This window comes from Sander vitreus, chromosome 6 (assembly GCF_031162955.1).
Source record: "Sander vitreus isolate 19-12246 chromosome 6, sanVit1, whole genome shotgun sequence".
In the NCBI taxonomy this organism is placed as follows: Eukaryota; Metazoa; Chordata; class Actinopteri; order Perciformes; family Percidae; genus Sander; species Sander vitreus.
The window spans coordinates 32,155,878-32,180,853 of NC_135860.1; the positions used below are offsets into that span (position 1 = coordinate 32,155,878).

Sequence of the window (24,976 nt, forward strand, 5' to 3'; positions counted from 1 at the left end):
TGTTTTGGGTCTGAAAACTGTATTCTTTTTAATTTTTACAGTTTTCAGTGGTGATCCAGAATGAAAATCTACGGAGTTTAGAGGACTGTTTTTCTGCTTGCAGTGGAGATGTAACATTCAGAGTTTTATTTTTATTTGTTTAAAATCTGCAGAAAACTCTGGAATTCTGCTTCCACAGATTCTGTGTTGCCCTGGTGATCATCTACAGTATAGTTTTGTTGACATCAAGGAAACAAAGAACCACTGAAGCGAATTAAAACCATTTATTATTGAGTTGTATATGATCATCCATCCTCTGGCACAACGAGAGGCGATACACTGCTGGCTGGTGACGCCACGGCCGCTAGTGTAATTCAATAAGAGCAAACAAGCTTAGACATGCTTTTCAGCTATTATTATTAAGTGGAATGTGAGCAGAGGGAATTTAAAATGCAGTATTGTCTCCAAACATGTCTCATCAATGTTGATGAGAGAGGAGAAAGTGTACTGCTCCTGGCTGCTGTTAGTCTGCAAAGTGACCCACAACATGTGTATGACAATAGTGTGCAAATAATAGAAATGATTAGTGCTCCACAGGAAATTTGTTTTTTCAATTCATGACTGCTCTAGAAAACAAGGCACATACTATTATTGTCAGTGATCATGGGGTTTCCAGTTTGTATTTTTTTTTTTTTTATAGATGTACTTGTTAGGAAGCATCGGTCAGAGGGCCTAATGCAGCAACTGCTTCTATCTCAACCAGTCCACCCTAGGACAGAAGACACAGAGAGAACATACAACACAGTTTTCAGTTTGTTTGAATCCACTACACAGAATCAATAGAAACGAGCATACTGTAAGTCTTCATCAAATACGTACTCTGGGGAGGGCAGCAACCTGGTATGCAGCTCTGGCTGGATAGTTAGTGCTGAAAACTACAGAGCAGCACATTTAATGGTATCAGGTTACCAACACACATTTTTAAACATGTTGATATTAAAGAAGACACATGGCAGAGCTTTGGCAAAGTTTGACAACTAGTAAGTAAGTACAATCTGATATAAAGACAATAGTGTAACTTGAGATTTCTAAGAAGGGTGTGGTTTTTTTTAATGATTACTCCAAACATTAAGCACAGCCTGGTCTTTTATCAAAACTCTAACACACCTCTGATTGGAAGTTTTAATAAGCAACATGATGATATGAAATGCTTATTTTGCCACTTTCTGCCAGTGACTAATATAAAGTCAAAATCCATTTTCGTCACCGATATTTTGACTGTCAGCAAGGAAAGCACAGGTGTAACTCATAACACTAATTAGAGGCTCCGCTCCATTGTCCCAGTGAGCGTGCACAAGCAATCGTTACTGTTATTATTTACACCTGTGCGTTCCCTGCTGAGACACGGCAGTGAAAAGGGTCTTTTGTTTCTAAACCCACATCTAGTTTATGAAAGCTTTTGTACTTGTTGTTCCTGACATTGAGTGTCTGGTAGATATTAATTTAAAAAAAATCCTCTCTACAGAGGAAATTATGTGTTTTGAGGCAACACTAACAGCATGGCTGAACACACATGCAAAGTCAAAATATGAAATCTTTGGGAAAACAATTAGCTTTCTCTTCATGAATTAGCAATAGCTTTTCAAAAGTACACTGATTTCTCTGCACACACAGTACACTGTAATATTATATAATATATAGTTTATAAGATTATAAGCTAGCGACTAGAAACTCAAGCTTCATCAGTAGAAAATCCAAACCATTCCTTTTGTTTATAAAAAAATACTTCAAATGACATGGCGCATATGGTGCATGTAAATGAAAGTCATATTCTCCAAATTAAATATTTCTGGGTCCCAATGCAGGCTTTCTAAGTACAGTTATAGGATTTCTGGGCGTCTTTGGAGCATCAGATGTGGCATGTTGTCTGACATTTACTTTAAGGGTTAAACCACTGGCAGCAGCAGCTCAGGTTTCACTCTGCTGAGGGACCGCCTTTAGTGACATTGAGCAAACATCAGCAGTCCTTGTACCAGTGTGGTGACAACGTCAGCTTGTTTCTGAATATTTGTTTTACACTAAGTGTACTCTCTTCACATATTTACAATATGAAGAGACAAATTCAAGGATAATTCTCTTCTCAAGGATGTGGCCAGACAAATGTAGTACTAAGTAGGGCTGAACGATTAATTGCATTTGCGATAATATCGCGATATGTTAAAGTGCCCACATTATGAAAAAAAACACTTGGGGTGTTCTTTTGTTTCTCTGGTGCTTCCACACGCATACAAACTTTGAAAAAAATCCATCCATGCTGTTTTGAGTGAGATACGGTTTCTGAATGTGTCCTGCCTTCAGTCTCCGGGTGAGCTGTTCAAAATCAGCACGGCTTGTGACGTCACAAGCCGAAATGAGCTGGCTAACCTTAAAATACAATTATGAACCTGAAAATGAGCATAATATGGCCACTTTAAGACATGATTTCCTAATCACAAAGGCTGCGATTTGGTCACGTGACTTGCAAGAGCAAATCAGTCTGCACTCGCAGAGAAAGCATCAACTTAGCACGCTAACGCTACGCCGTACCTTGAGCAGATTTCTGTCATTCAAACAACTCTGAGTTGTAGTTTAAAACTTTTACAGCCATTTTAATAAAATGAAGGGTTTTATTCGGGCTCGAGTCCATACAAGCAGTTAATGGATACAGGCACGCAGAACTGAAGGCTTGGTTAGCAACCATTAGCTCTGATTAGCGGTTAGCTCAAGTTAGCTAGCTCCGTTATAGAGATATGGAGTGGAGGAGAGGGGTAACAACCAGACTTTGATAAATGACGTTCGGGGAGCTTTCACAGCAGCGTGGCTGCGTTGTTTCAACGGTTTTATTAGTACAATTAATCCCACGGCAAGACCAGCAGTAGCATGCTACTGCTAACGTAACGATAGCCTCTCTGTCTCTGAGTGCAATGTTGACGCTGTCATGCACGCGGCACGCAACTTCATGAGGGGGAGGGGGGCTGGAGGCAGCTCCTCTGTGTGCGCTGTAAAAAACAAATATACGTATATACTATATTTTTACTTATTTAACTGTCTTGTAAAGTTCAAAGACAGTGTTTAAAAAGTGCAATCCACATGTTTACATATGTTTATTACAGTAAATGATAATTAAATGTAAATACTACCAAGTGTGGTAAAGCCACATCTTTGTTTTTATATTTCTGCAATCTACCCTTTAGTTTGTGTGATTTGTTTCTGACTTTCATATGAATCACCAGGTGGTCAGCGCTCAGTATACTACTGTGACTGAAGTAGTTAAATAAAAGATGATATTCATATAAATTCATGCATCACCTAATTTCATCATCACATCCAGGCCTGGCCTCAAGGAAAGAACAGTTTGTTTAATCTATCTAATCTTGTGTTGTTCATACTATACAATGATTTACTGCTCGTCTTTGTTGAATAATTCAGAAGACAAAGAGCTTAAAAAATAACCGCATATTGAATCAAAATCACAATATTTTTGAAAAAAAAATCGTAATTAGATTATTTTCAAAAATCGTTCCGCCCTAGTACTAAGATTGCTTGATGTTATGTTAACGCTTATACATGAATGAATAAAGAGTACATAGATAGATAGATAGATAGATGATAGGTAGATGACAGATAGATAGATAGATAGATAAATAGATAGATAGATGATAGATAGATGACAGATAGATAGACAGACAGATGATAGATAGATAGATAGATGGACAGACAGACAGACAGGCAGACAGATAGATAGATAGATACATATGATAGATGACAGATAGACAGATAAATAGATATATAGATGATAGATAGATAGATAGATAGATGATAGATGACAGATAGATAGATGGACAGACAGACACTTTATTGATCCCCAAGGGGAAATTCAAGGTATATAACCATAGCTGAGCAATCAAAACAAGAATAAGGCAGGTTGAGAATAAGGCAAGGATGCACAAAGACAATGAATAGAAAGCTTAGCTTCAAGCCAACCAAGTAAATGTCACCTATTTACAGTAGTAACAAGCATGTTTGCCTGGTTAATGCAGGTTCCCTGAATTGTGCTGACACCCAGTGGCAAAGTCTATATTGCAAGATGCAAGTGCTGGTCCTAAGAAGGCCTATTACAACATGTTTTTATTTTACCATGGCTTTTAGCAGCAATAAAAAAATCCCACTGATGAGAGAATCCATGATACTTACACTGCTTGTAAACGTCGTTGACACTGGTGAAGTCATTCATGTCAGCTAAGAGCACTGTGGTTTTGACAACTGCAGGAAACGAAAGTGTATATGAAGACCTGTGATAAAAGAATTCTCCCCCATGTAAACTTCTACGTGATCAATTCAAAATGCAGTACTTTTCGGACAGCGGCGGTTTTTCTCACCATTCTCATAACCACACCCAGCTGCTTTAAGGATTTCACCCATATTTACAAGAGCCTGTGAAAAAAGAATTTCCAAATGAAGGTGCTCTGTTCTTTAGACATTCATTTTGATTTGCTCATTTGTGAGACAAGCAGACAGAGTGATGAACTGAGATTAAAATGAAATGAGATGAAGCTCATGAAGAAAGGATACATTTAATCCCAATAATACATTCTAATTATACACTGCATTTATTCAAACTGTAGCAGCCTCTTGATGAATAGAATATGAGAAACCTAAAAAGGATCGACTTAGTGAACAGAATAAACTGGAATAACAAGCAACCACATCATTACAGTAAACACCTTAAATAATATCTCAGACAGTTTCTAATTTTGCATTGCTCTTGGTTTATGAATGACTGAATGACGGGAGGGTATTTTATGATGGGTCACCTGTCTGGTTTGAGCCTGAACGCCCCCTTCCACCAACTGTCCACTGGCAGGATCCATCCCCAGCTGTCCTGAGATGTACATGGTCCGGTCTACCACCACTGCTTGGCTGGGAGATACACAAACAGGAACGAAGAATCATTTAAATGGGATTAAAGGCTGGGTTTGAAATCTTCTTGTCCTTTCGAGTGTTTTTTGTTTGTTACAGGACAGCAGACAGACAGTATGCAGCCATTTGGTTAGAATTGCAAAAGTTACTGATAATGCAGCCCTTTTGGGGTTATCTTTATTGTTACTATAAGTGCCACGGCGCATCATGCCAACTGCTATAATTATTATGAATCATATTTCTGTATATCTGTATCAGTGTCTCTGTGTCCCAACCGGCAGTGGCAGATGGCCGCCCACCTAGAGCCTGGGTCTGTCCGAGGTTTCCGCCTAAAAAGGACATTTTTCCTCACCAAATGCTTGCTCGTGGGAAATTGAAATTGTTGGGTCATTGTAAATGATAGAGTGTGGTCTAGACCTACTCTATCTGTAAAGTGTCCTGAGACAACGCCTGTTGTGATTTGACACTATAAATAAAATTGAATTAAAAATCTCATTGTAGTTGTATTTATTGTTGTAGCCTACTTTGTAATATCACCATTTGATTTGCTTTTCTTTCTTATCAACTCCCAGAGTTTATATAGGCTAGTTTAACTGCTTCCACAACTGCAAGTCTAGGTGTAGAAGCTGTAACCTACATTTTGACCAAACATTTTAATGCAAAGTTATACTAAAGATACAATTTAGTATAACTTCCCTTATAAGGATAACTGCATTAAGAACACTTTTAACACTAAACTATGTCCACAGTTTACTGTAGACATAGTTTAGCCTTTCAATGGTTTTCAAAGTTTAAAGTACAATCCAAAAAACGTGTACTTCGCTCCCAAACCACGCAGTTTCAACTACTACTGGACGACACACTGCACTCCCCAGTGCACAAAACACAACTAGGCTTATATATGTGCTTATATTGAGGGCATAAATGAATAGCCACAACTATCTAAACATCTTACCAACACTGTTAAAATATGGTTTATGAATGCTATTTGGACTACTGCGTCAGCTGTGTGCCAGTTGTAACTTGTTCCGACTTCAGAGCTCTTCTCATTCTCACCTGTACGGGCCGATAGCAGCAGGAGCTTTTGTTGTGCTGATAATCCTCCTGATTAATGCAGCCATTTTATTAGGAATATCTGTGTAATCAAAGTCAAACCAAAACAACTGCTGTGACAGAGCTGCTGTAGAGCCTATGGAGAACGAAAAGCTGCACGAGCACTGGATGACGTAACAAGAGCTGCCTTACTGTAAGTTACGTTTTAGACGCGCAAAAACATTTTTTTCTTCCATTTGTTTGTACGAGTGAGTGCATACTATTGAAATATTGTATGCTCAAGTCAAGACTACTCATGCCCGTTGTTATTATTATTAAACACCCATGGTCGTGACCAAAGAGGACATAACATAAGAGAAATTAGGTTGGTTGACAGCATAGATATACAGTTGACAGTATAACTTTTTGTTGCGCCGATATACTACAAATCCCATGACACTACGTATCCGGAAGCAAACATTAGGCCAGGCCAATCAGCGTGTGAAAAGCAAAAGCCATGGGGAAAACTCACATGTGGTAGCAAACTGGAAAAAGAGGGGACGCACATTTGGAACAAAGTTTCTGACGTACAATCATACTGGGGAATCTAAAGGTGAACACGAGCTATGTAACCAGTCTGTACCTTTCTTTCTTTTCTTTTTTTTGAGATGTTGTATTGCTGTTGTTAATTAAACCAACATCCCAGCTAAACGCGGAGTAAAGTAGCTAGCTAGCTAACGTTAGCAATAGCGGATATTGGCAAGTCATGTAATGTTAGCTAGGCGTTTGAAGTGTCAGCTTTTTGGTTAGCAATCAGGAAGACCGTCAGCTGGCGTCTAAAACGTGTCTTCTTGGTTTCTATAGAAAATGTCTGCAGCCAAAGTGAAGATGCGGGGGAAGAAGATGAGAAACCAGCCCGCCAGTGTTCAGTATCCATCTTCTCTCCTTAATGCGGAGAGCAGCCCAAATAACGGAGGAGCCCCTGTCACTGGTAACGTTTCTATGCTGTAATCGTCCAATAGTTTGTTCTTGTGATGCTGTAACGTCCTTTTCACTCCTCTCTCTCCATGACCTCATCTCCTCTTGCTACTGCATGGTCAGCAAACTTCAGTCTGTGTCCTGCCTGACATCCTCAATCATTCCTATCTGTCAAGTAATTAACGTATAATAATAATTATTGTTGTTGTTATTATTATTAACAAACACATCGCTACAGGACACAGTCCTTGTAAGCTCACTGCCAAATGTACTGTCTTCAACTTACTCAAACCGTGTGGAGGCTGAGTAAACAAAAGGGAATAATGCTTTATGAGCAACATTTATGGTCGAATGAACGCATGTGGGGGGGGGGGGGAGACACTGGGTAAAAATGAGGTGTGGGCTCCTATGCTATAATAATAGTCTATCCTAGGTTCACTGTGTCAGTTATATAATCTCTTTTTTTTTTTGAGTGTGCAAATATTGTGTAAGCATAATAACAAAAGAGAAATGGAAAGGTTAAAGCCAGATTTTGACACAAGGCTCTTTTTAAAGTCAGAACCACAGGTTAAATATACTGTATAGGAGCCACCTTAAGACCTTATTTCTAATTTTATAGTGCATTATTAACGGAGACATTTTTAAATAATGCGCTTAAGACAAAGTTATGGCCATAGAGACAACAGCCCCTGAGGGTCTGTGGCCCAAGAGCAGTTGTTTCCTTATTTTTTACCTGTGATGGCCCTGAAATGACAAAAAACCTTTGGATCTTCCCAAAGGTGTCCACGAGGGTCCATCCGATGTCCATCCATTTACAGCAAGGCCAAAGAACCCTCACCAACGGGGTGGGTGGGTCCGAGGACACCAGAAAGATGGTGGAGGCTACGCCAAGGAGATGTCCAAGTACATCACTGGTAAAGACACCTTGTCCTACTCTTACTAATTCACACTGTACTGCGTACTGTAAATAAGGTGTTTTTGTTTTTGAAAGATTGCATAATGACTTCACTACCCTGTGTGATTGTCCAATGAGAAATCCTGATAGCTATTGAGATCCATCTTTCACCATTTATTAGACAGCAGGGCATGGAGAAGTGATGATGAGATTTTACTTTTTAGATCCATTGCTTTCGTGTGGTGCAGATCTTCAAGTCGTCCTTCAAGTAAACCTTAAGTTATTGCAGTGTCACAGTGACGTGACATTTAAAATTCAGTTCAGTCACCCATCTCCCCTGCTCCCATTCCTATTCAGCTGGACCTTTTGCTAGGGCCAGGGCGGCAGAGGTGAGCACCATGCTGAAAGCTGTCACCAAGACAACGGGCAGCTGCCATGTGTTTGGAGCCCTGCCCAAACACATGAGGAGACGGGCCATGAGCCACAACACCAAGCGGCTCCCTCGCCGACTGAGAGATGCAGCCAACAGAATGGTAAAGCTTAGGATAGTTTTTCTTGAGGCATCTTAATGTCCTACTTCAGATTTGATGTCTCGTGTTCCATAGACGGTGACATTTCTGTTCCCTTCCTCCTCCAGCGCGAGAAGAGCCTCCAGGCCGGCTCGAAGAAGAAAAAGGAACAGGCAAAGAGCAAGAGTCGCAAGGCCCGCCGCCGGCACGGGAATCTGCTGCTGGAGTTCAACCGCCGCCAGAGGAAGAACGTGTGGCTGGAAACGCATATTTGGCACGCCAAACGCTTCCACATGGTTAAAAAGTGGGGCTACTGCCTCGGGGAAAGACCCACATACAAATGCTACCGGCCTAGCTACAGGGCAATGAGCAGCCACTGCCTGCTACAGGTAACCATCACAAAATTAGAGTGTGTCTTGAGTAATTGTTTTGTCACAAAATTAGGATTGTAATGAACAGGATTACACTGCCAGTAAAATGAGCCTGACCTCCTTCTTTTTTCCCCCAACGCAGGACCTTTCTTACTACTGCTGCATAGAGCTGCAGGGAGAGGAAGACAAGCTGCTGACTTCTCTCTCACAGCTATGCAGCAAGGAGGCCGGTGAGAATATGCCCTACCCCAACCGCAAATACTTATATTTTGTCTTTGAGCAACGCGTTATACTCTGAAAGCCATGCTCACCGGAGGGGAAAAAGAATCGGCGCCACTATATTCAACAAAGGGCTAAAAACGCTAACAAAATGGCTTTTTAAAGCATGTCAGAGATAATAAGTTAGCTGATAGTAAGCTGATGTTAGCTATATGTTAGCAAGCTAAGGCACTTGCAAACACAATACTGCAGAGATCTTCAACAGGAGGTCCGGGACCCCTACGGGGTCCTCAGAGTTATTGCAGGGGGGGGACCACAATGAAACATGATTTAATAAAATCATGCCAACAGTTTCTTTTTTTTTAGTAGCTTTGTATTCTTTGCACTAAAAACAAATATATAAAAAGTCTTTAGGCCACCCACATGTTATTGTAGGCCCAATTGAATATGCAACTTCATTTTGTATAATATGTAGTAGGGGGTCCCTGCTCCATCTCTCTCTCTCAGTTCAGGGGTCCTTGGCTTAAAAAATGTTGAAGACCCCTGCAATACTGCATAGCTTTCTGATTTATCCACATTCCACTATAACACAAGTTGCATACTGTCAAAATGCTTTAGCTTTATTTTTAAATAAAGACGTGACATGTGCACTGACATTTGTCATCACATATGTCAGTGCACATGTCACATTAGGCATACTGAGTGCCATGATCCCACAGTTTTCCTGGTCTGTCTGCTGATGCGTCACGTTTTATTGCCTTTGTCCACATTGTTTCTTACACGTTTTCTTAAATGCTCAGTTTTTCGGTTCGCCAGCTTACAAAAACGTAGTTATGGGTTCTCTACCCTGTTGTCAGGGCATCCCACCACACAGCAGCTTGTAGGCATTTTTCTGTTTGCTACCAGAAGGAATTGATCAGGAGGCACCTTCACGCAATACAAAGTCAATGGAGAGCGATGAATTGTTTTCCCTTCCGGTGTGGGCGGGACTTAAATGGGCTCTGTCTCTGTACTGCGTACGTCGACCTATTTTAACCATGCATCCTTCCTCTGTGAGTTTCCAGTGGTAATCTGTGTACTGTTAAGAACCGCACATTTGAAAGACTAGTAGATCAGCACTTAATATCTAAAAGTTTAAAGTTCAGAATTAATTTCAATGATAACAGTTTAATTTGAATGTTTTAGAGTAATATGGAAGTGGCGTATGATTCCAGGTCCTACGTTTGCTGCAGCAGTGTGTCTATCAGGGCGAAGACAGGGCAGTGTGGTGGTGTACCGAGCAGGACTGTACCCCTCGCAGCCCCTGGGCCCTGTCACCTTCCTCTGGAGACCCCGTACACAGGGCTCAGCCCACAGGCAGCTGTGGATTTGGGCTCATCCCAATATGAAACAGGTACGGCGGCATGTAGGGGTGGACGAGACATGAGGTTGGGTTCACGAAACGAGATTTAAACGCTATTTTAACGAACTTAAATGGTGAAATATGACTTAAAAAAAAAGAAAAATCACAAAAATGAAAAATGAGCACTGTGAAAGGTTTTGCCACAAACTCCAATGGCTTCTCTCCTGTATAACTAACCTCTTCAGACCTAATAGCTGTGGCACCCATACATTGCTCTTCTTTAATGTTTTATGTAAAGCACTTTAAATTGCCTTGTTGCTAACAGGTGCTATAGAAATAAAGCTTGCCCTACAACCTCAGCCAGTCAGTCACCAGGGCAGTAGAGAACACCTGTCTGTCTCGGAAGTGTAACATTAACTGCATGGCGATCTCGCTATTATATTAAATTGCAGCAAACGGTGTCTGCGTGAAGTTTTGAAAAGTGTAACCATACTTGTGTCTGCTTTACCGCCATTGCAGTGTCTCACTGTGAATTTAACAAACGTGTGTGTGTGTGTGTTCCGCTCTCTGTGAAAGATGCAGAGAGGACAGAGAAGCTCACGCTTACTGAGATTTGGCACAGATTGATTTATGAATTGGTCCTCGTTAGTACCGACATCATTCTGCACTTGTGTAAGAAATATCGTTAGGTTTTAATCTCGTGGGACAAGCTCTTGTCACACCTCTATATGCTAGTGCACGTCGAGACTGTTAACTCCAGTAACTGTGTGTGCTCCTTGCAGGACCTTCTTCCCGAGTTACAGGCTGTGTGCCAGTGTTGTGAGGCTGTAGTTCCCCCAGTTCTTCCAGTGGCGACACCTGCTGAGGTTGTTCCAACCGTAGAACCAGAGCCAAAGCCTGAAAAGACCGCTGAGGCCAAGCAGGTGACTGGAACCAAGAGAAAGCAAACATTCAAGGATGCCGGTGGACCTCCTGCCAAGAAAATCCTGGGCGATGGAACCAGATCTCCCACCACCCCAGTCACCTGGAAGTCCAGCTCAAATGGAATAGTTATAAAGTTAGTAATTAGTGAATTTAACTGATTAAAATTTGGCTTGGAAGAATTGTTTTCACTCCAAATGGGAATGGTGATTTATTATTTTATTTGACATTTCTGTATTCCACTTGTGGATCTGTTGCAGTGATCTCACCATGGAGATTGTACGCTATCGCCTGATTGGACCACAGTCCCATTCTGTTCTGGCAGAAACTATGGAAGCCGCTACAGACTGTGATGTAAGAATTATGGTGTTGACAATATGAAAAGCAGAAAGCCTCTGGCACATACTTGCACTTCACTCTGAAGAACCCTGTCGTCGTCGTTTTTCTTTAAGGAAATGAATAAATCCCAGCCCTCTTCCCTCTGGTGGCCTGAGCACTGCAAAAACCGGAGCAAGATGGATCTGCATCGACAACAAGCGGATGTTTTTCACATACTGAAAGGTCTTTCGTTATTTTATTGTCAATGTGAATGAGAATACTTTTGCTTTTTGTCACCTAGTACTTTATTTTTGCCATGTGGTTAGGTATGTGTATGCTTGTTAATCTAATCATGACTGTAATTCATCCAGGCCTCTATTCCACTGGAGAGCTCCCCTCAGGCACAGTGCTGGGTCTGACTGTAGATGACCCCAGGCTGACTTTACCAACAAAGAAGGTCAAAGCTTTGCCCTGTGTAAAGCAGGCACAAGGTAAACTCTGACCTACCAGACAGACCGTGGAGGAGTGTGGGCACTGAGCAGTTAGTTTACAGATACACATAGTTAAAAGCAATTATTTCCCCTTGACTCGAATCCTACCCTCTATTTCCTAATGCGGACTTTGTCATATGTCATAGTGTGCAGATTGATCTAATGTTCCTTTTCACTTATGCCAGCCCAATAATGTGTTTAATTATATAGCACATATCAAGAGCAGGTAACACTAAGTGCTTTACAACAGAAAACAAAATAGCAAGGAGGTCATATCTGTAGTTGAGCATAGAATCAGTCTGTCGTTTCTGGTCATGAGGTCGTTTCAGTGAGTACACATCTGGTTCTGTGCTCCAGGGGGCCTCTGCCTGGCCATGCAGATGTTCCAGGTTCGAATCCTGGCAGGACCCTGTACTCCAAACACACCCTCAGTGACAGACAACAGCTGATTCAGTGGCTATGAGAAGATACTGAAAAGATAAGGGATTGGTTTCAACCAGGGCCTTTTATGTTTCTAGTTTGCACGTTTCTAGTTTGTTGGCCTCAATTTGCTCAATTCTGATAAAAAAACAAACAAACAAACAAACAAATGTGTCAATCCCTTCACTGTAGAGCTTTTCTATTTGCACATTTCTAGTTTACAATAATGTTGGGCCAAAAGAAATCCAGTCAAACTAGGGATGCTGGTCATACAGGAGCGTGCCATGTGTGTGCTGTGTCTGTTTCAGAGGTGGACGAGGAGAAGACGAGGGAGCTGATGTTGCGAGGAGTACCAGAACACTGCTGTCAGAGCTACCTGTGGGAGCAGTCTGTCCGGGACAACGTCACTGAAAACAAGATATCCGAGCAGGTAGTTTATCATTTCCTTACAACCAATTCATTGTATGTATGTAAGTATACTTGGCCAATAAAACTGATTCTGATTCAGAAAAATCTCATCAGCCTCAGTGAGCCAATAAGCTTGCAGCATGCTTCTACCAAGATCTAATAATGCTGGTGATTGGCTGTCTAATTTTACACTTCAAAGAGGCATGCAGGAAAAACTACGCTACGCACAGAGACGGGGCTAAAATACAGCACAGAGACGTGTGCTGCTGTTGTATTTTGAGGCTGGACTACAGCGCGTGTCACACAAGTGTAAAGGAGCTGCTGAACAACAACAAAAAAGATTTGTACCGTAATGTGTAAAAAATCGTTAAGGAACCGGTATCAATGTCATGATAGCGGTAATGGTATCGGTATGTGTACCGGTATCGAAAATCTTTAAACTATACCCAGCCCTAGAGATGAGCTTAGATGTTGCTCTTACCTCCAGCATGTTCTCTGTATTGCCTACAGGAGTTGAACCGTATGAGGAGCGAGGTGCTGGTGCCGGGATCCAGGCTGAGCCCCACCCCCCTGCAGGGCAGAGTCCCCGTCCTGCTGGTTCACCAGCCGGGCAAGCAGCTGGGACATGAGATGAGCTCCTGGGGTACTGGGTGGGACCTGCTGCTTCCTAAAGGATGGGGCATGGCCTTCTGGGTCCCACTAGTACGTAGCATGGACAGTTCCTTGGGATTGAATACTGCCAAGAAGTAGCCATTTTGTAGCTATTTTATTTTCCCTACAGTAGTAGCAGTACGTTTGGTTTAAAGGGGCGATAGAATGATTATATAGGCTATTTCACACTGTTCCTTAAGGTCTCCTGATAGGGGATGTAACATTGGTTGGGCTGAAAATGGCCCGGGTGCTGTTCTACGCTGCCTAATGCAACCCTGTGAAAGAGACCTGAATGAAGACGCTGAGAAACTTCAGTGTAATTGTAATGTTCAGATAATGACCTCTTCTGAAGAGTCCTTCATGTTTTTTTTTTTAATCCTCCGCGTCCTCCTTGGCTACTAACAACTGCGTGGAGGAGGGGTGGGGGCGCGTGATCACGGAAGGCTTGTATCACGTGGACACGCCGACAGTGTTGTTGTCATTACTTAGAAGGGCGGCAGAAACTATGCACTATAGCTTTAACTTTGGTCAAAACATTTTTAAAATAGCCATTTTATTCTGATGAGCTGTGATGTTGAAACCAGCATAATTTCACATATACTGGCTGATTTAGACAATAATACATATCAGCCATATAATATCAGGTAGAGGGAAAAGGCCTAATCAGTAAGAAGATCTGGGGATATGGATTTTTCTAAAACAAATGTATAGGTTTCCCTGTATTTCACAGCAGGTGCTGTGAGGCTGCATGTCCAGTCTACAAGCCAGGGTATAACACAGTGGATGTCAGAATGAAAAGCTCTGTGAAAGATGTTTTCATTATTTAGTTGCCCCTGTCCGTGTTTTAAGGCAGTCCCATTTTGTTTAGACAAGCACTGTGAAATGTTAAATGTACCTTGAAATTTAAAGGCGGACTAGAAGCCTTCAGGTTTGCTTTATTTGGCAAGTTCCCTAAAATCCAGTGTTTACTCTGTCATGCCTTGTTTCTCCCCCTGCCAGGTGTACAGAGGAGTTCACATTGGAGGGCTGAACATGAGTCTGAAACACTCTCAGAATAAAGGAGCCCCCCACTTCCCCCACGATTACCCAGACTGCCCTGCAGGCGTTCGTTTTCAGGAGGAGCAGGAGACCCAGCTCCTGGACAAGTTCAAAAGGTCAGCTGAAAACTGAGCAGGAAAGGAACCAAAAATAGTAATGTGGTGTGTGTGTGTGATGATTATTATTATCTTATATATGATCTTCTGTGGGGACATTTTGTGCTGCCAAAACTTTTTCTTGTAATCTTTTTTTTGGCATGTCAGCCTGCTGATAGAAAACAGAATCTTAAGAACTTTCCCAGAATATAGAAGGTCCAATTTACTGATGGATGTGTTGCAACAATATATTTTAATCAACCATTGGCAAACTTAAAATGATCCTTTTTTAAACTGTGTTAAACATTAATTCATAGCATGAAAAAACATAAAAAAGTAAGGTGATAATGAGACAGTGTTGGAACTAAAGATGCTTTGTAGTGGCCTGTCACTGAATGACTGTACAATCGTCTGCTAGGAAAAGTATAATATAATATTCACTAGCCTGTATGCATGTACATTACACATTTTATCATGATACCATATGTCGATTCTTTGGACAACGATATCATATTTGCTTATATGACAAAGTCTGCCACATTACCATTTTGATTTGAGTCAATCCAAGGGGCCTGCGATCGATATTAGATTATATGCTATCATTTCTATCAACTCACAAAGAACAACTAAAATATGATTTGGCAATTTTTATTACTGAGACATTTAAATTAAAATCAAACCATTCTTTTTAATAAAAGAATAAATGTAAAGTGGAAATTTCAAAATAAAGGCGCATCTCAAAGATGATGTGTATCAATACTTTCACTTTTAAAGCGACGATATTGGATCGTTAATCATTTAATCGATACATCGATCCAGATCAATGTATCGTTCCTAGCCCGCAGCCTAAGTGGCGAGAACGTCAGTGGATTAGAGGTGTAGATAAAGGGAAGCACTCCAAAGCTCTGACCCCAGTAGATATTACCCAGCATGCAGACGAGATGGTAACGAGGCTGCATGCTTCTCATCCACTACTATGTGCTGCGCAGCAGTCGTGATCAGTTTCATAAATTGGCGGGGTAGCACCCAACGTTCTGACAAGGGTTTCACCTTCTGACCTCTCCCGTAGGCGTCCGCCCGCCAAAAGGACCAATTACATTAAACATGGCTGTCTCGCTCCGTTCTGTTGCCCGTGGCAACAGCTGGCTGAGGAATGGGAGCTTATCTCGAGGCACGGAGGAGAGGAGAGGAAAGGAGACCAGACCCAAACCACCGCAGGGGCCGACGCGCTGATGACATCACATGGAGATAGCCCTGTAACCAAGCCTCCGAGCCGAGTCACTGTACTGAGGTAAATGATTGTCTTTACTTCTTTTATATACATGTGTGATATAGATAGATAGATGATTTATTCCTTTTTTATCCCCCTACATGTCATTAACTCAAAACACACATCCACTGCAATTTTATGCCAAACTCCCTTCAGACATTTTTAACATCCTGCTCATCTAAATCACACTTCTAACACTATTAATGTAGTTGACTTTTAAAGGTCCCTTGAGCATGAATGTGCTCTTTTTTTTGGGGGGGGGGTGTTGTGCTCCAATCATCACTCCATTCCTATTTTTTATTAAGAGACGCCAGCGCAGCTTTTGACAGGCTTGATGCATGGTGCTTCTCCAGTTTACCTCCCTTTCATCATAATGTCCCTGATGAGAATACCCAAAGTCCATCCAGCCTCAAATTGCTGCAATACATCAGAGATTAGTAGGGGGGAGGAGTTGCATCTATCCTCATAAAACCATCACAAAAGCTTTGAGTAATGACTTATTTTATGAGAAAAAAAAATATTGGATTGATTTTCCCTGTCCATTGGCTGCCTTTTTGTTTTCAGCATTAGAACTTAAAAATGGGCTTCTCTCAGGGTGCTTAATGGGGCCAATGCAACCTTTCTTTTGAATATGAATCATTTGATATGAATGGATATTGGTTGTTTTTATGCTTCCTAGGAACAGAAAGTCACTGAGGCTGCTCTCCGGTTGGTGCAGACCCACAACCTCCAAAGGCCAGAGGCGGTGCCGTGTCGGGGAGGTGCCCCCTCTCGACCGTTCGGCTCTGACATTGTTTCTCACGGCGCATGGGATGAGTCTGGTGTGGGTGCGTCTGTCAATACTGTCCAAGGGCAAACCAGAGCTCCACGCCATGGTATCTGCACCAACCGCAGAGGACCTGAAGCTGGTGAAGAAAGAGTCGGTCAGCGGCCCCCAGGAGCCCACACACAAAGACCACTTTAAAAGTAGAATCAGGCGCCGAAAGAAGGCCCCCAAGAAAGCTGCTACGTCATCTTCGTGTCGTGATAAGGCTGAGGGCAAAGAGTCAGACCTTCCCTCTGCCTCCGAACCCAACCCCGCTACATCTGAAGACGCCTCCCAGTCTCCTTCGCACCTCGTCGCCGGGCTGTGGCCGGATCCTCTGCCGAGTGTCACCGCTCACTGCTCCCGGGTGACTCTAGGCTGGGTCACTCAGGGCGACTTCTCCCTGTCTGCAGGCTGTGGGGAGGCTCTGGGGTTCGTCAGCGTCGCCGGTCTCCTTAACACGCTCCTCAACCAGCCCATGGAACACAGAGGAATGCTGCTGCTGCGCGACCCCACATCCCTGCACTACCGCTTTGCTAAAATCAACATAGAGGTCTGATAGAAACACCTGAACACTTCTACTTAACTTCCAAAACCCTCTGAATTCTTGGGTAACGGAGAAAGATCGACACGACTTCTAGCCTGCAAAGGCCTGAAATTATATGTAATTAAGTCACATGATTCCTGATTCACTAAGTGATCCCCTGTGCCCTGGTAGTCTACGTTAGCTGAAGACTGATGACTTCAAGCTACCTGGTGGTGGTGTTGAAAAGAGAATTTTTAGTTGTGCAAAATTTACTCTGGGAAGAGGCACCCTTATTGTTTTAAAGTGCTCATATTATGTTAATCTTCAGGTTCATAATTGTATTTAGAGGTTGCACCAGAATAGGTTTACATGGTTTAATTTTCAAAAAAACACCGTATTTTTGTTGCACATTGCTACAGCTCCTCTTTTCACCCTGTGTGTTGAGCTCTCTGTTTTAGCTACAGAGTGAGACATCTCACTTCTGTAACATCTTTGTTGGGAGTCGCACATGCTCAGTACCTAGGTAAGGACTACTAGCCAGTCAGAAGCAGAGTATGAGGGCGTGCCCTGACAGTACCTAGGTAAGGACTACTAGCCAGTCAGAAGCAGAGTATGAGGGCGTGCCATGCTAGCAGCTAGGCGAGCATTATAACGTGTGTTCCAAAGTGACCACGTTTGTCTCTGAAGTAAAGGCTGGACTACAATAGAGCTGTTGGAGCAGTTTGTGAACAGTGTTTTCTGTTGGAGATGGTGAGTCCCTTTGGGGTGGACTTTGGGCTTTTTCACTTTGTAAACCTATTACATGCACAAAAAAGATATAACATAATAAAGGAAAGGGGGGAAAAAAAGCCAAAAAGCATAATATGAGCACTTTAAGAAAGGTTGGTTGTTTTCATACTAATGCCTTTGTCAGAGGGATGCTCCACTAAGCGATCAGTTAAATACGGTTTTCTTTTATCAACTGGGTTTTCAAAATTAATGAATTAATGATTTAACATCCCTCTGTGTCCATGCTAATAATGTCAGGAGTATTTGTTGGTGCCATTCTGTTATTTTTAGTAAGTCAAAAATAATGGCTTTGAATTTGACAAGAGTGTCAGTTTCTGTTAAAAATGCCCCTGCATGAAAAGGTTTTGTTTGAACATAAGCTAATAAAATACCCATACTGCACTTGACAGAATTGTTCGTCTGTGGGTAATTACTGTCACCTTCTCCTGCGTAGGACCATACAGATGTTAGATCACACTGAGTAATTAAACCTCCATTAGTGAAAAATGCATTATGGCCTTTATAAGGAAATGCATTGAACAACTGACACTTTAACATGCATTCTTTTTAAAGTTGCACTGGCATGAAAACTGGTTTCCCACACATCCCATAATGTGTAGGCGGCAGATAAGTTTTGTTGCTTAGCAACGCTAACGTTTGGAAGCAGTTGAGTGTGTAGTCTGAGGTTATTCTGAGGTAAAGAAGGGCGGGCGTTAGTGCTTTATAGACTAATAATATTACAACGGCTTTCAGAGTGAAGCACGCTTAAGTACACACAAATTCAAACCTGCCAGAGAAGTGTGAGCAATTTAAAAAATCTAATTAGCCACAAGGGAAGGTTTATATAAGTAAACTACTCTGGTGTTTGTCATTTCATATTAAGTGAATTCACTTCACAGATCAACCCAACACGTGCAAAGAGCCTCCCCTGCCATTAGAGGGCAGTAGTGCACTTACTTTCCTGTATGACATGGAATCTCCAGACTGTTGAAATGTCAGATATATTGTCCTTATTTATTGACAACTGATCGCACATAGATACATTTATTCAATTGATTAACATAACACATATGTTATATTGGAAGGCCTACTGGACCTTTGGCATTTGACGTTGCACTGTGATCCTGAGGTGTTTCATTGCATTCAGTACATTTTACCTCATCAGTTATTCCAAAAAACCCTGCTGGAAATACTGTTAACTCAAGAGATTTCTAGGATATTGAAAGAGATACTTGCCATTTTTGACATGAAATCTAAAACCAATATGGCCACCAATACTGCCGCTCAGCTGGCACTGGTTTGAATTGATGCCATGCATTTATTTCTATAAATAGATATTATTGAAGTACCCAGGAGGAAGGATGCACACACACACACATGCGCGCGCACACACACAAATCCACCAAAATGAACCTCCCAACAGATGAAGCTGGTCCTATGAATCGTCTGTCTGGCCAGCTCTGTTGCACATGAGTTTGGCTGCCAGCGATCCGTATGTCGTTGCCTCAGGCTGCACTTTGTCTGTGTGCCCTCTCCCTGTGAACACGGACAGCAGACCTCATTAGATGGAGCCTGCTGCCAGGGTTGCAGACATTGGCAGTCAGATAAATCCAGGGTCGCTGCCAGCAGATTCATAGTGTCACCGCTGGCCAATCAATACACCATACTCGATACAAGTAGGTCAGCAACAAACATACTGTATTGTGAAGAGAACTGATTAAAAGTTGATCAAAAACTTACTAGGAATCTTATCCATTGCGAGAAAATTGGGATCTTGTTGCTTTATTTTTGGCCTGTTTCGGGCTATCAGGAAAACTCCAAGGAAAGACAGAAGACAACTGGGAAGAGAGTTTCAGGGAGGACTGATGCCATCTTACAGTAAATACCACATTTGAATGAGCTGCACATACTGGTGTGTTATTGAATACTTACCCAAAAAGAAACATAAAAATGTTTAGTAAAGCCAAGCCTTCAAATTCCTGGTAAAATACTATCCCTGCAAAATGACAAAGCACATTGAAAAGTATTTTACTTTCTATAGAACAGCAGAAAAAGTAGATAATCGTTGAAAAAGCCCTGAAAATCCTGAGCACATGTTATACTGGGATGCTGAGAGGAAAGAGTTTGATTATTAACTGAAGAGTGTAGTACCTACAGATAAGTAGCAACACTAAAAATGTTGGATGGATCACGGACGAACCCTCAGAGTATCCTAATAGAAAACATTTTCCTCTTGGTGACCGTTTAATTGGGTGGAAGTTGGCAAGTGTACCTTCACTTTTGCTGTGCTCACTTCACTGTCCACAAGTCTACTGCTGTGACCACCTCCCACCAAAAACAATCATTTTCTTCAATGCGGAACAAAACTAATCCTAAAAGGAGTCCACCCCCAGATGTTCTTAAGCTGCCAGATATAATACATCAGCAATTTGTTGTTCAATGCAGTCAATTGTGGGTTATATGTGTAGGTGGAGAGAGCAATAGTAATACCGAGAGCACTATCAGAGCAGGAGATTCTCAGAAAAAGGTGAGAGTAACTCAGATCACCAGATGCCTTGTGGCTCTGCCTCCTCTATGATGGATGTCAACCTGGATGATTATAAGACATCATTGCAAATGGTGGAAAGAGACTGACACCATAAGAGTTTGTTTACTGTTGATGTTTTGGACCACTGGGACATTTTCTGCTATCACACACCACTGAAGCTGAATTGGAAATAGCTAGAAATGATGTCATGTCACCCGCAATTTATCTATTAGAAGAATAACAATAAAGATAAAGGATTTAGTAAAGTAAAGTCCATAGTCAAACATGCTATAAATACTGCGGGGCTTTTGCTGAACAAAGACTCCTAAGTGGTTCACATATACAGGAGTGAATCACCATCTTACTGTGGCTTATGATCCACTGTTTAGAGTCATCATGAATCAATTTCATCTATGGCTAGACAAAAAGTGGGGGGATTTGTTTTTCATATTGCCAACAAATCAAGATCAAAAGCAACGATGCGTATTTGTCTCGCAATACTTTCTGACTACCCTTCCCTGTTTGTGACACTCAGCCCATTGTTACTACTGAAGGCATGAGTCTTATTCTTATCGGTCCATTATTTATGAGTCATTTCATAGAATTTTACTGGAAGGAACAATGTAATTTAGTCCAAATTATAGGGAAAATTGGAATGTCCTTGAAAGTCAAGCTCATTTTAAACCCAATTCAATTTTCATTCATTATTGATTTATAACTGGAAACTTTATTTATATGTTGAATAGTGTGCTTTCCTGTAGGTAAATTTTTTGCATGTTCAGATGACCACACTAATAGACTAATGCTGCTAATTGCAATTCATTCATTAAAAGTATACCAATTTGTCTCCTTTTTAACCTGTTATAGTGAAATATGAACTCATTAAAAAAAACTTTAGCCACGCAGCAATGTTGGCCTGTTGGTTAGGTCAACCACTTGGGTCCAAACTAAATATCTTAAAAGTTATAATATGCAGTGTTATCCTAATAAACAATGTATAGACTAATAAAACTGTCAATCATCAAATATGACCCATTAGAAGTGTGTTTGTAGTTGCAGAGACCCTGCCCTCTGTCTGTATTTTCTCTTTTCTTCTTATATTTCTGAATGTGGGACGTTTCTGGGCGTCAGCAAAGAGCTAGCACTGCTGCATTGCCCCTCATCGTCTAAATAACGCACATGTCTAACTGACACACACACACAGAAACCGACAGGATGAAGCTCTGCATTCACTCATTATCCGACAATGTGCCACCTGCCCGCGGACGTGCGGGTGTGTTTATTTGGGCTTTAGAACATAACTGCTGTGAAACTAATTTTATGGTTGTATTCCTCTGATCCACTTTGTTTGCGCTCCCTCTTTTCATTCACGCTCTAGCTCGCTCAACCTCTCTCTCTGGCTCTGAGCCAGGGAGGAGGGGCCAACTTTGAACACTGTGTTTACAGACTGACAGTAAAGCGATAGTCACATCTTACACCTTTAACAATCACGTACTCATTTGTCCAATACCTGAAAAACTGACATTCCCATCAGCCTCAGCTGTACTTAGTGCTAATTAGCAAATGTTAGCATGCTAAACAAGGATGGTAGACATATGCTTACTAAACATCAGCATGTTAGCATTGATATTGGGAAATATAAGCATGATGTCAGCATTTAGCTCAAAACACCACTGTGCCTAATCCAGACAAGGTCGTGAGCATATCTTATCTAATAACGGGGCACTGTCATTTTAAACAAACACTACTCAACATGAATCAGTTATGCATTTGTTGGGGACTATTCAGCCACAGATTAATACATATTTAGTTTGCTAGTATTTGTGGCGCCAGGACAATGTATGTGGGATTGACTCAAAATAAACTACAGTGGCTATAAAGGCCACATGTCACCTGTTTGGATGACGATGTTATATCAGGCTATGCAGAATACCAGTATTGGATCAATTCATAGTTGGTGTTGGTCTTTTCATAGGATTTGTTGACAATTAGAAACGTGTCTTATTTAAATGGGAAAACAGAAGGCAGTGAGTAAAACACAAAGTGACAGCTTTATGGTTGACATACCTGCAACAATGGCACTTGCGGTGAAAAACACAAAGTTGATAGGAACCACCTCTGTCGCATCAAACATTTTCATTGCCTGATTGAGAAATCTGTAGAGAGAGGAGAAAAGAAGACTTGAGAGATGCAGTGAATAAAATCACCTTTGTTTTAGAGACACCATAGCGGCCTAATCATCGATCATAATAATGTAGGAGCGCTACAGGTTCAAAGTCACCATATCCATTTGGAAAGTCAAAATTAAACATGAAGGATTTGAGCCATAAAAAGGTACACAGAGCAAGAGAGAGAAAACCTTGACTAACTTGATCTGGAAGGCACAGGTGACGATCATGACGATAAGCATGACATAGAAGATGGGATAGATGAGCTGCAGCTGGCCTTTTATCGACTCTGTGATCATCCCTGACACTGCTTTGACCGAGATGACTGTCTGAGAGGCTGCAGCGACACAGAAGCAATAGATCACCTCAGCATTTAGTTGTACAACTTGGAGCGATAAAGGACTTCCTTATTGGTTCATGGTGATTTGTAGGGGTGGTAGTGGTTTGTAAATTGTGAGTTTTAGTGAATTATTTTCTTCCATCATGCACCACTCAGCTCAAACAATAAAAGACCAACAGTCCATTATTGGTAGCCAGGCAACAAAGCAACCTCTGACTACATCAAATGGTTTATTCCATAACCTCTGCCCTCAATCAGACAGCTTTTATTTGTTCATACCTAGCAGGGCCACCAGCAGCATCACAATGATGATGTGCTTCACATTCCTCCTCTTGTACACATAGAGCAGGATACAGAAAACGACAATCTCTAAGAACTGTTGAGAGAGAGAGAGAGAGAGAGAGAGAGAGAGAGAGAGAGAGAGAGAGGATACACATTAATTAATTCCATTACCTCAAAATTTGCACAGAAAATGAAAATCTGAAATTGTTCTTTTACTGACCATCTTATCTATATAACAAAGCGCTGTATGCAGGCAGTGAGCAGCGTACTGTAATTGAAACAAATGACCGTGGCAGAAAAACGAAATGAATTGCTAGCTTTAATGAGGGCGGCCTAGGGCTGTCCCTATGAGTCCAATAGCATTTAGTCATTCAAGGACCTCTGATATTACACCACACATAGCTCCAACAGATGGAGAATAAGAAAGAAGAAAAGTAGAGTTTAGGGAAAGGGGCAAGCTGACCTTTTAAATGTCTCTTAAAAACCACCTGTATCTCTGTAAATATGTTAAATAGAGGGCTTATTTTAATGGATTTAGAAAGAGCTGGGTCATTTGCTATACCATTTAACACTACACACACTGTTAATAACACCCACACTGTTTAATAGTCTAACTCCTTCCAGATTAAATCATATGTATTACTTCTGGTAATGAGAAGACTGTGATAGATATTTCTTTTCCTGTGATTAATCCCCAATTAGAGTTTTGCCCGTACAGTTGGAGGTTTGTTTCTCCGCAGGCTGATGAGTATTCACCATGCATCGCCGGAAATGGAAAACAGCATACCCTTTTACACAGCATCAATCACTGCAGTCAGAGGCAGCAAGACTATCTCATTCTGAAAACATCTGTTCGTCCATCTGTATTTTTGTTTTGTTTCAGCACAGCATAGAATAACAGATTCAAGAGTGAAATGTGGTTGAGGTAAATGCTGTGCCCTGAATAATGATGGCACACATTGACGGTTTACACTATTGGCTAGCACCCCTGATGAGCATCCCCGTTATCTTTTTAGGTTCATCTCTGGCTGCCTGGTTTGATGGATTATGTGCAGATAATCGGTTGTTCCACAAACAGTAAATGGAATATTTAGAGTGTATTGGTGTGATAGAAAACAGTTTGTGGCTGACAAAATAACAAGTAGAATCAACATCTCTCAAAAATGACTAAGTGCTTCATAGAAGGATATTTTTTTCTCAGGGGTGGTTTTTTTTCCCCCCACATCTAATGGTTTATAGAAGTAAATACCGTATAAAATGAAAAACATATATGAATATCAGAACTGCAATAGGCTACATATCTTCAGTGGTGTTCAGGACTTCTACTAGTAGTTTCCTGAATAACAGATCAAAGGTGTTAAACTTTATAGCACAGAATATAGTTTACACCTCACTCTTGAATTACACAGAGCGCTGCATTTCTACAAGAGAAGTTTAACCTGAAAAGTGGAAAACACAGAGCTCCCTCTCTCGCTGGGAGTCCTGGCATCAATGGAAAAGCAGCAGGATATGACCTTCTACTGCACAAATCTTCCTTTAAAAAAGTCAAAGTTGTTATCGACAGAGACTAGTGTTACCATTTGCATTTTTGTGATGAGCAGGTTTTGAGAAAAACACTTTGGTTCAGCTCTGTACCAGATCCGTGACTATGGTAACAGCTATGT

General features: G+C 41.4%; 3 protein-coding genes across 5 annotated transcripts in view; 1 reads left to right on the forward strand and 2 right to left on the reverse strand.

The window, feature by feature from the left end:
- Positions 1 to 248: 248 nt before the first annotated feature.
- Positions 249 to 6,164, reverse strand: LOC144520109 (2-iminobutanoate/2-iminopropanoate deaminase-like). The gene is made up of 6 exons (XM_078253786.1): positions 5,995 to 6,164; positions 4,833 to 4,938; positions 4,398 to 4,452; positions 4,213 to 4,281; positions 859 to 914; positions 249 to 748 (listed from the first exon to the last, which is right to left on the reverse strand). The coding sequence occupies exons 1-6, from the start codon at positions 6,057 to 6,059 to the stop codon at positions 689 to 691; spliced, it is 411 nt and encodes a 136-aa protein (XP_078109912.1). The 5' UTR covers positions 6,060 to 6,164; the 3' UTR covers positions 249 to 688.
- Positions 6,165 to 6,463: 299 nt separating this feature from the next.
- pop1 (POP1 homolog, ribonuclease P/MRP subunit) lies at positions 6,464 to 18,407 on the forward strand. 2 transcript variants are annotated; one of them, XM_078253785.1, is made up of 16 exons: positions 6,464 to 6,605; positions 6,835 to 6,961; positions 7,728 to 7,862; positions 8,201 to 8,376; positions 8,481 to 8,741; positions 8,866 to 8,953; positions 10,157 to 10,335; positions 11,067 to 11,341; positions 11,466 to 11,559; positions 11,658 to 11,766; positions 11,895 to 12,014; positions 12,743 to 12,864; positions 13,353 to 13,544; positions 14,493 to 14,647; positions 15,696 to 15,917; positions 16,576 to 18,407. In XM_078253785.1, exons 2-16 carry the CDS (start codon positions 6,838 to 6,840, stop codon positions 17,258 to 17,260), a joined length of 2,937 nt encoding a protein of 978 aa, XP_078109911.1. In that variant the 5' UTR covers positions 6,464 to 6,605; positions 6,835 to 6,837; the 3' UTR covers positions 17,261 to 18,407. The 2 variants fall into 2 exon arrangements, with proteins under 2 accessions (XP_078109911.1, XP_078109910.1); XM_078253784.1 differs by having other exon boundaries at positions 6,464 to 6,583.
- A 583-nt stretch (positions 18,408 to 18,990) lies between these two features.
- Positions 18,991 to 24,976, reverse strand: part of nipal2 (NIPA like domain containing 2) — a 37,087-nt gene continuing 31,101 nt past the window's right edge. Inside the window, exons 6-11 of one of the 2 annotated variants that reach the window (XM_078253787.1) lie at positions 23,310 to 23,406; positions 22,892 to 23,027; positions 22,590 to 22,678; positions 19,928 to 19,991; positions 19,736 to 19,833; positions 18,991 to 19,614 (exon numbers count right to left, since the gene is read on the reverse strand). In XM_078253787.1, the coding sequence (XP_078109913.1) occupies positions 19,280 to 19,614; positions 19,736 to 19,833; positions 19,928 to 19,991; positions 22,590 to 22,678; positions 22,892 to 23,027; positions 23,310 to 23,406 (819 nt within the window). In that variant the 3' untranslated portion in view covers positions 18,991 to 19,279. The remainder of the gene's footprint in view (positions 19,615 to 19,735; positions 19,834 to 19,927; positions 19,992 to 22,589; positions 22,679 to 22,891; positions 23,028 to 23,309; positions 23,407 to 24,976) is intronic. The other variant, XM_078253788.1, reaches the window with a different exon arrangement.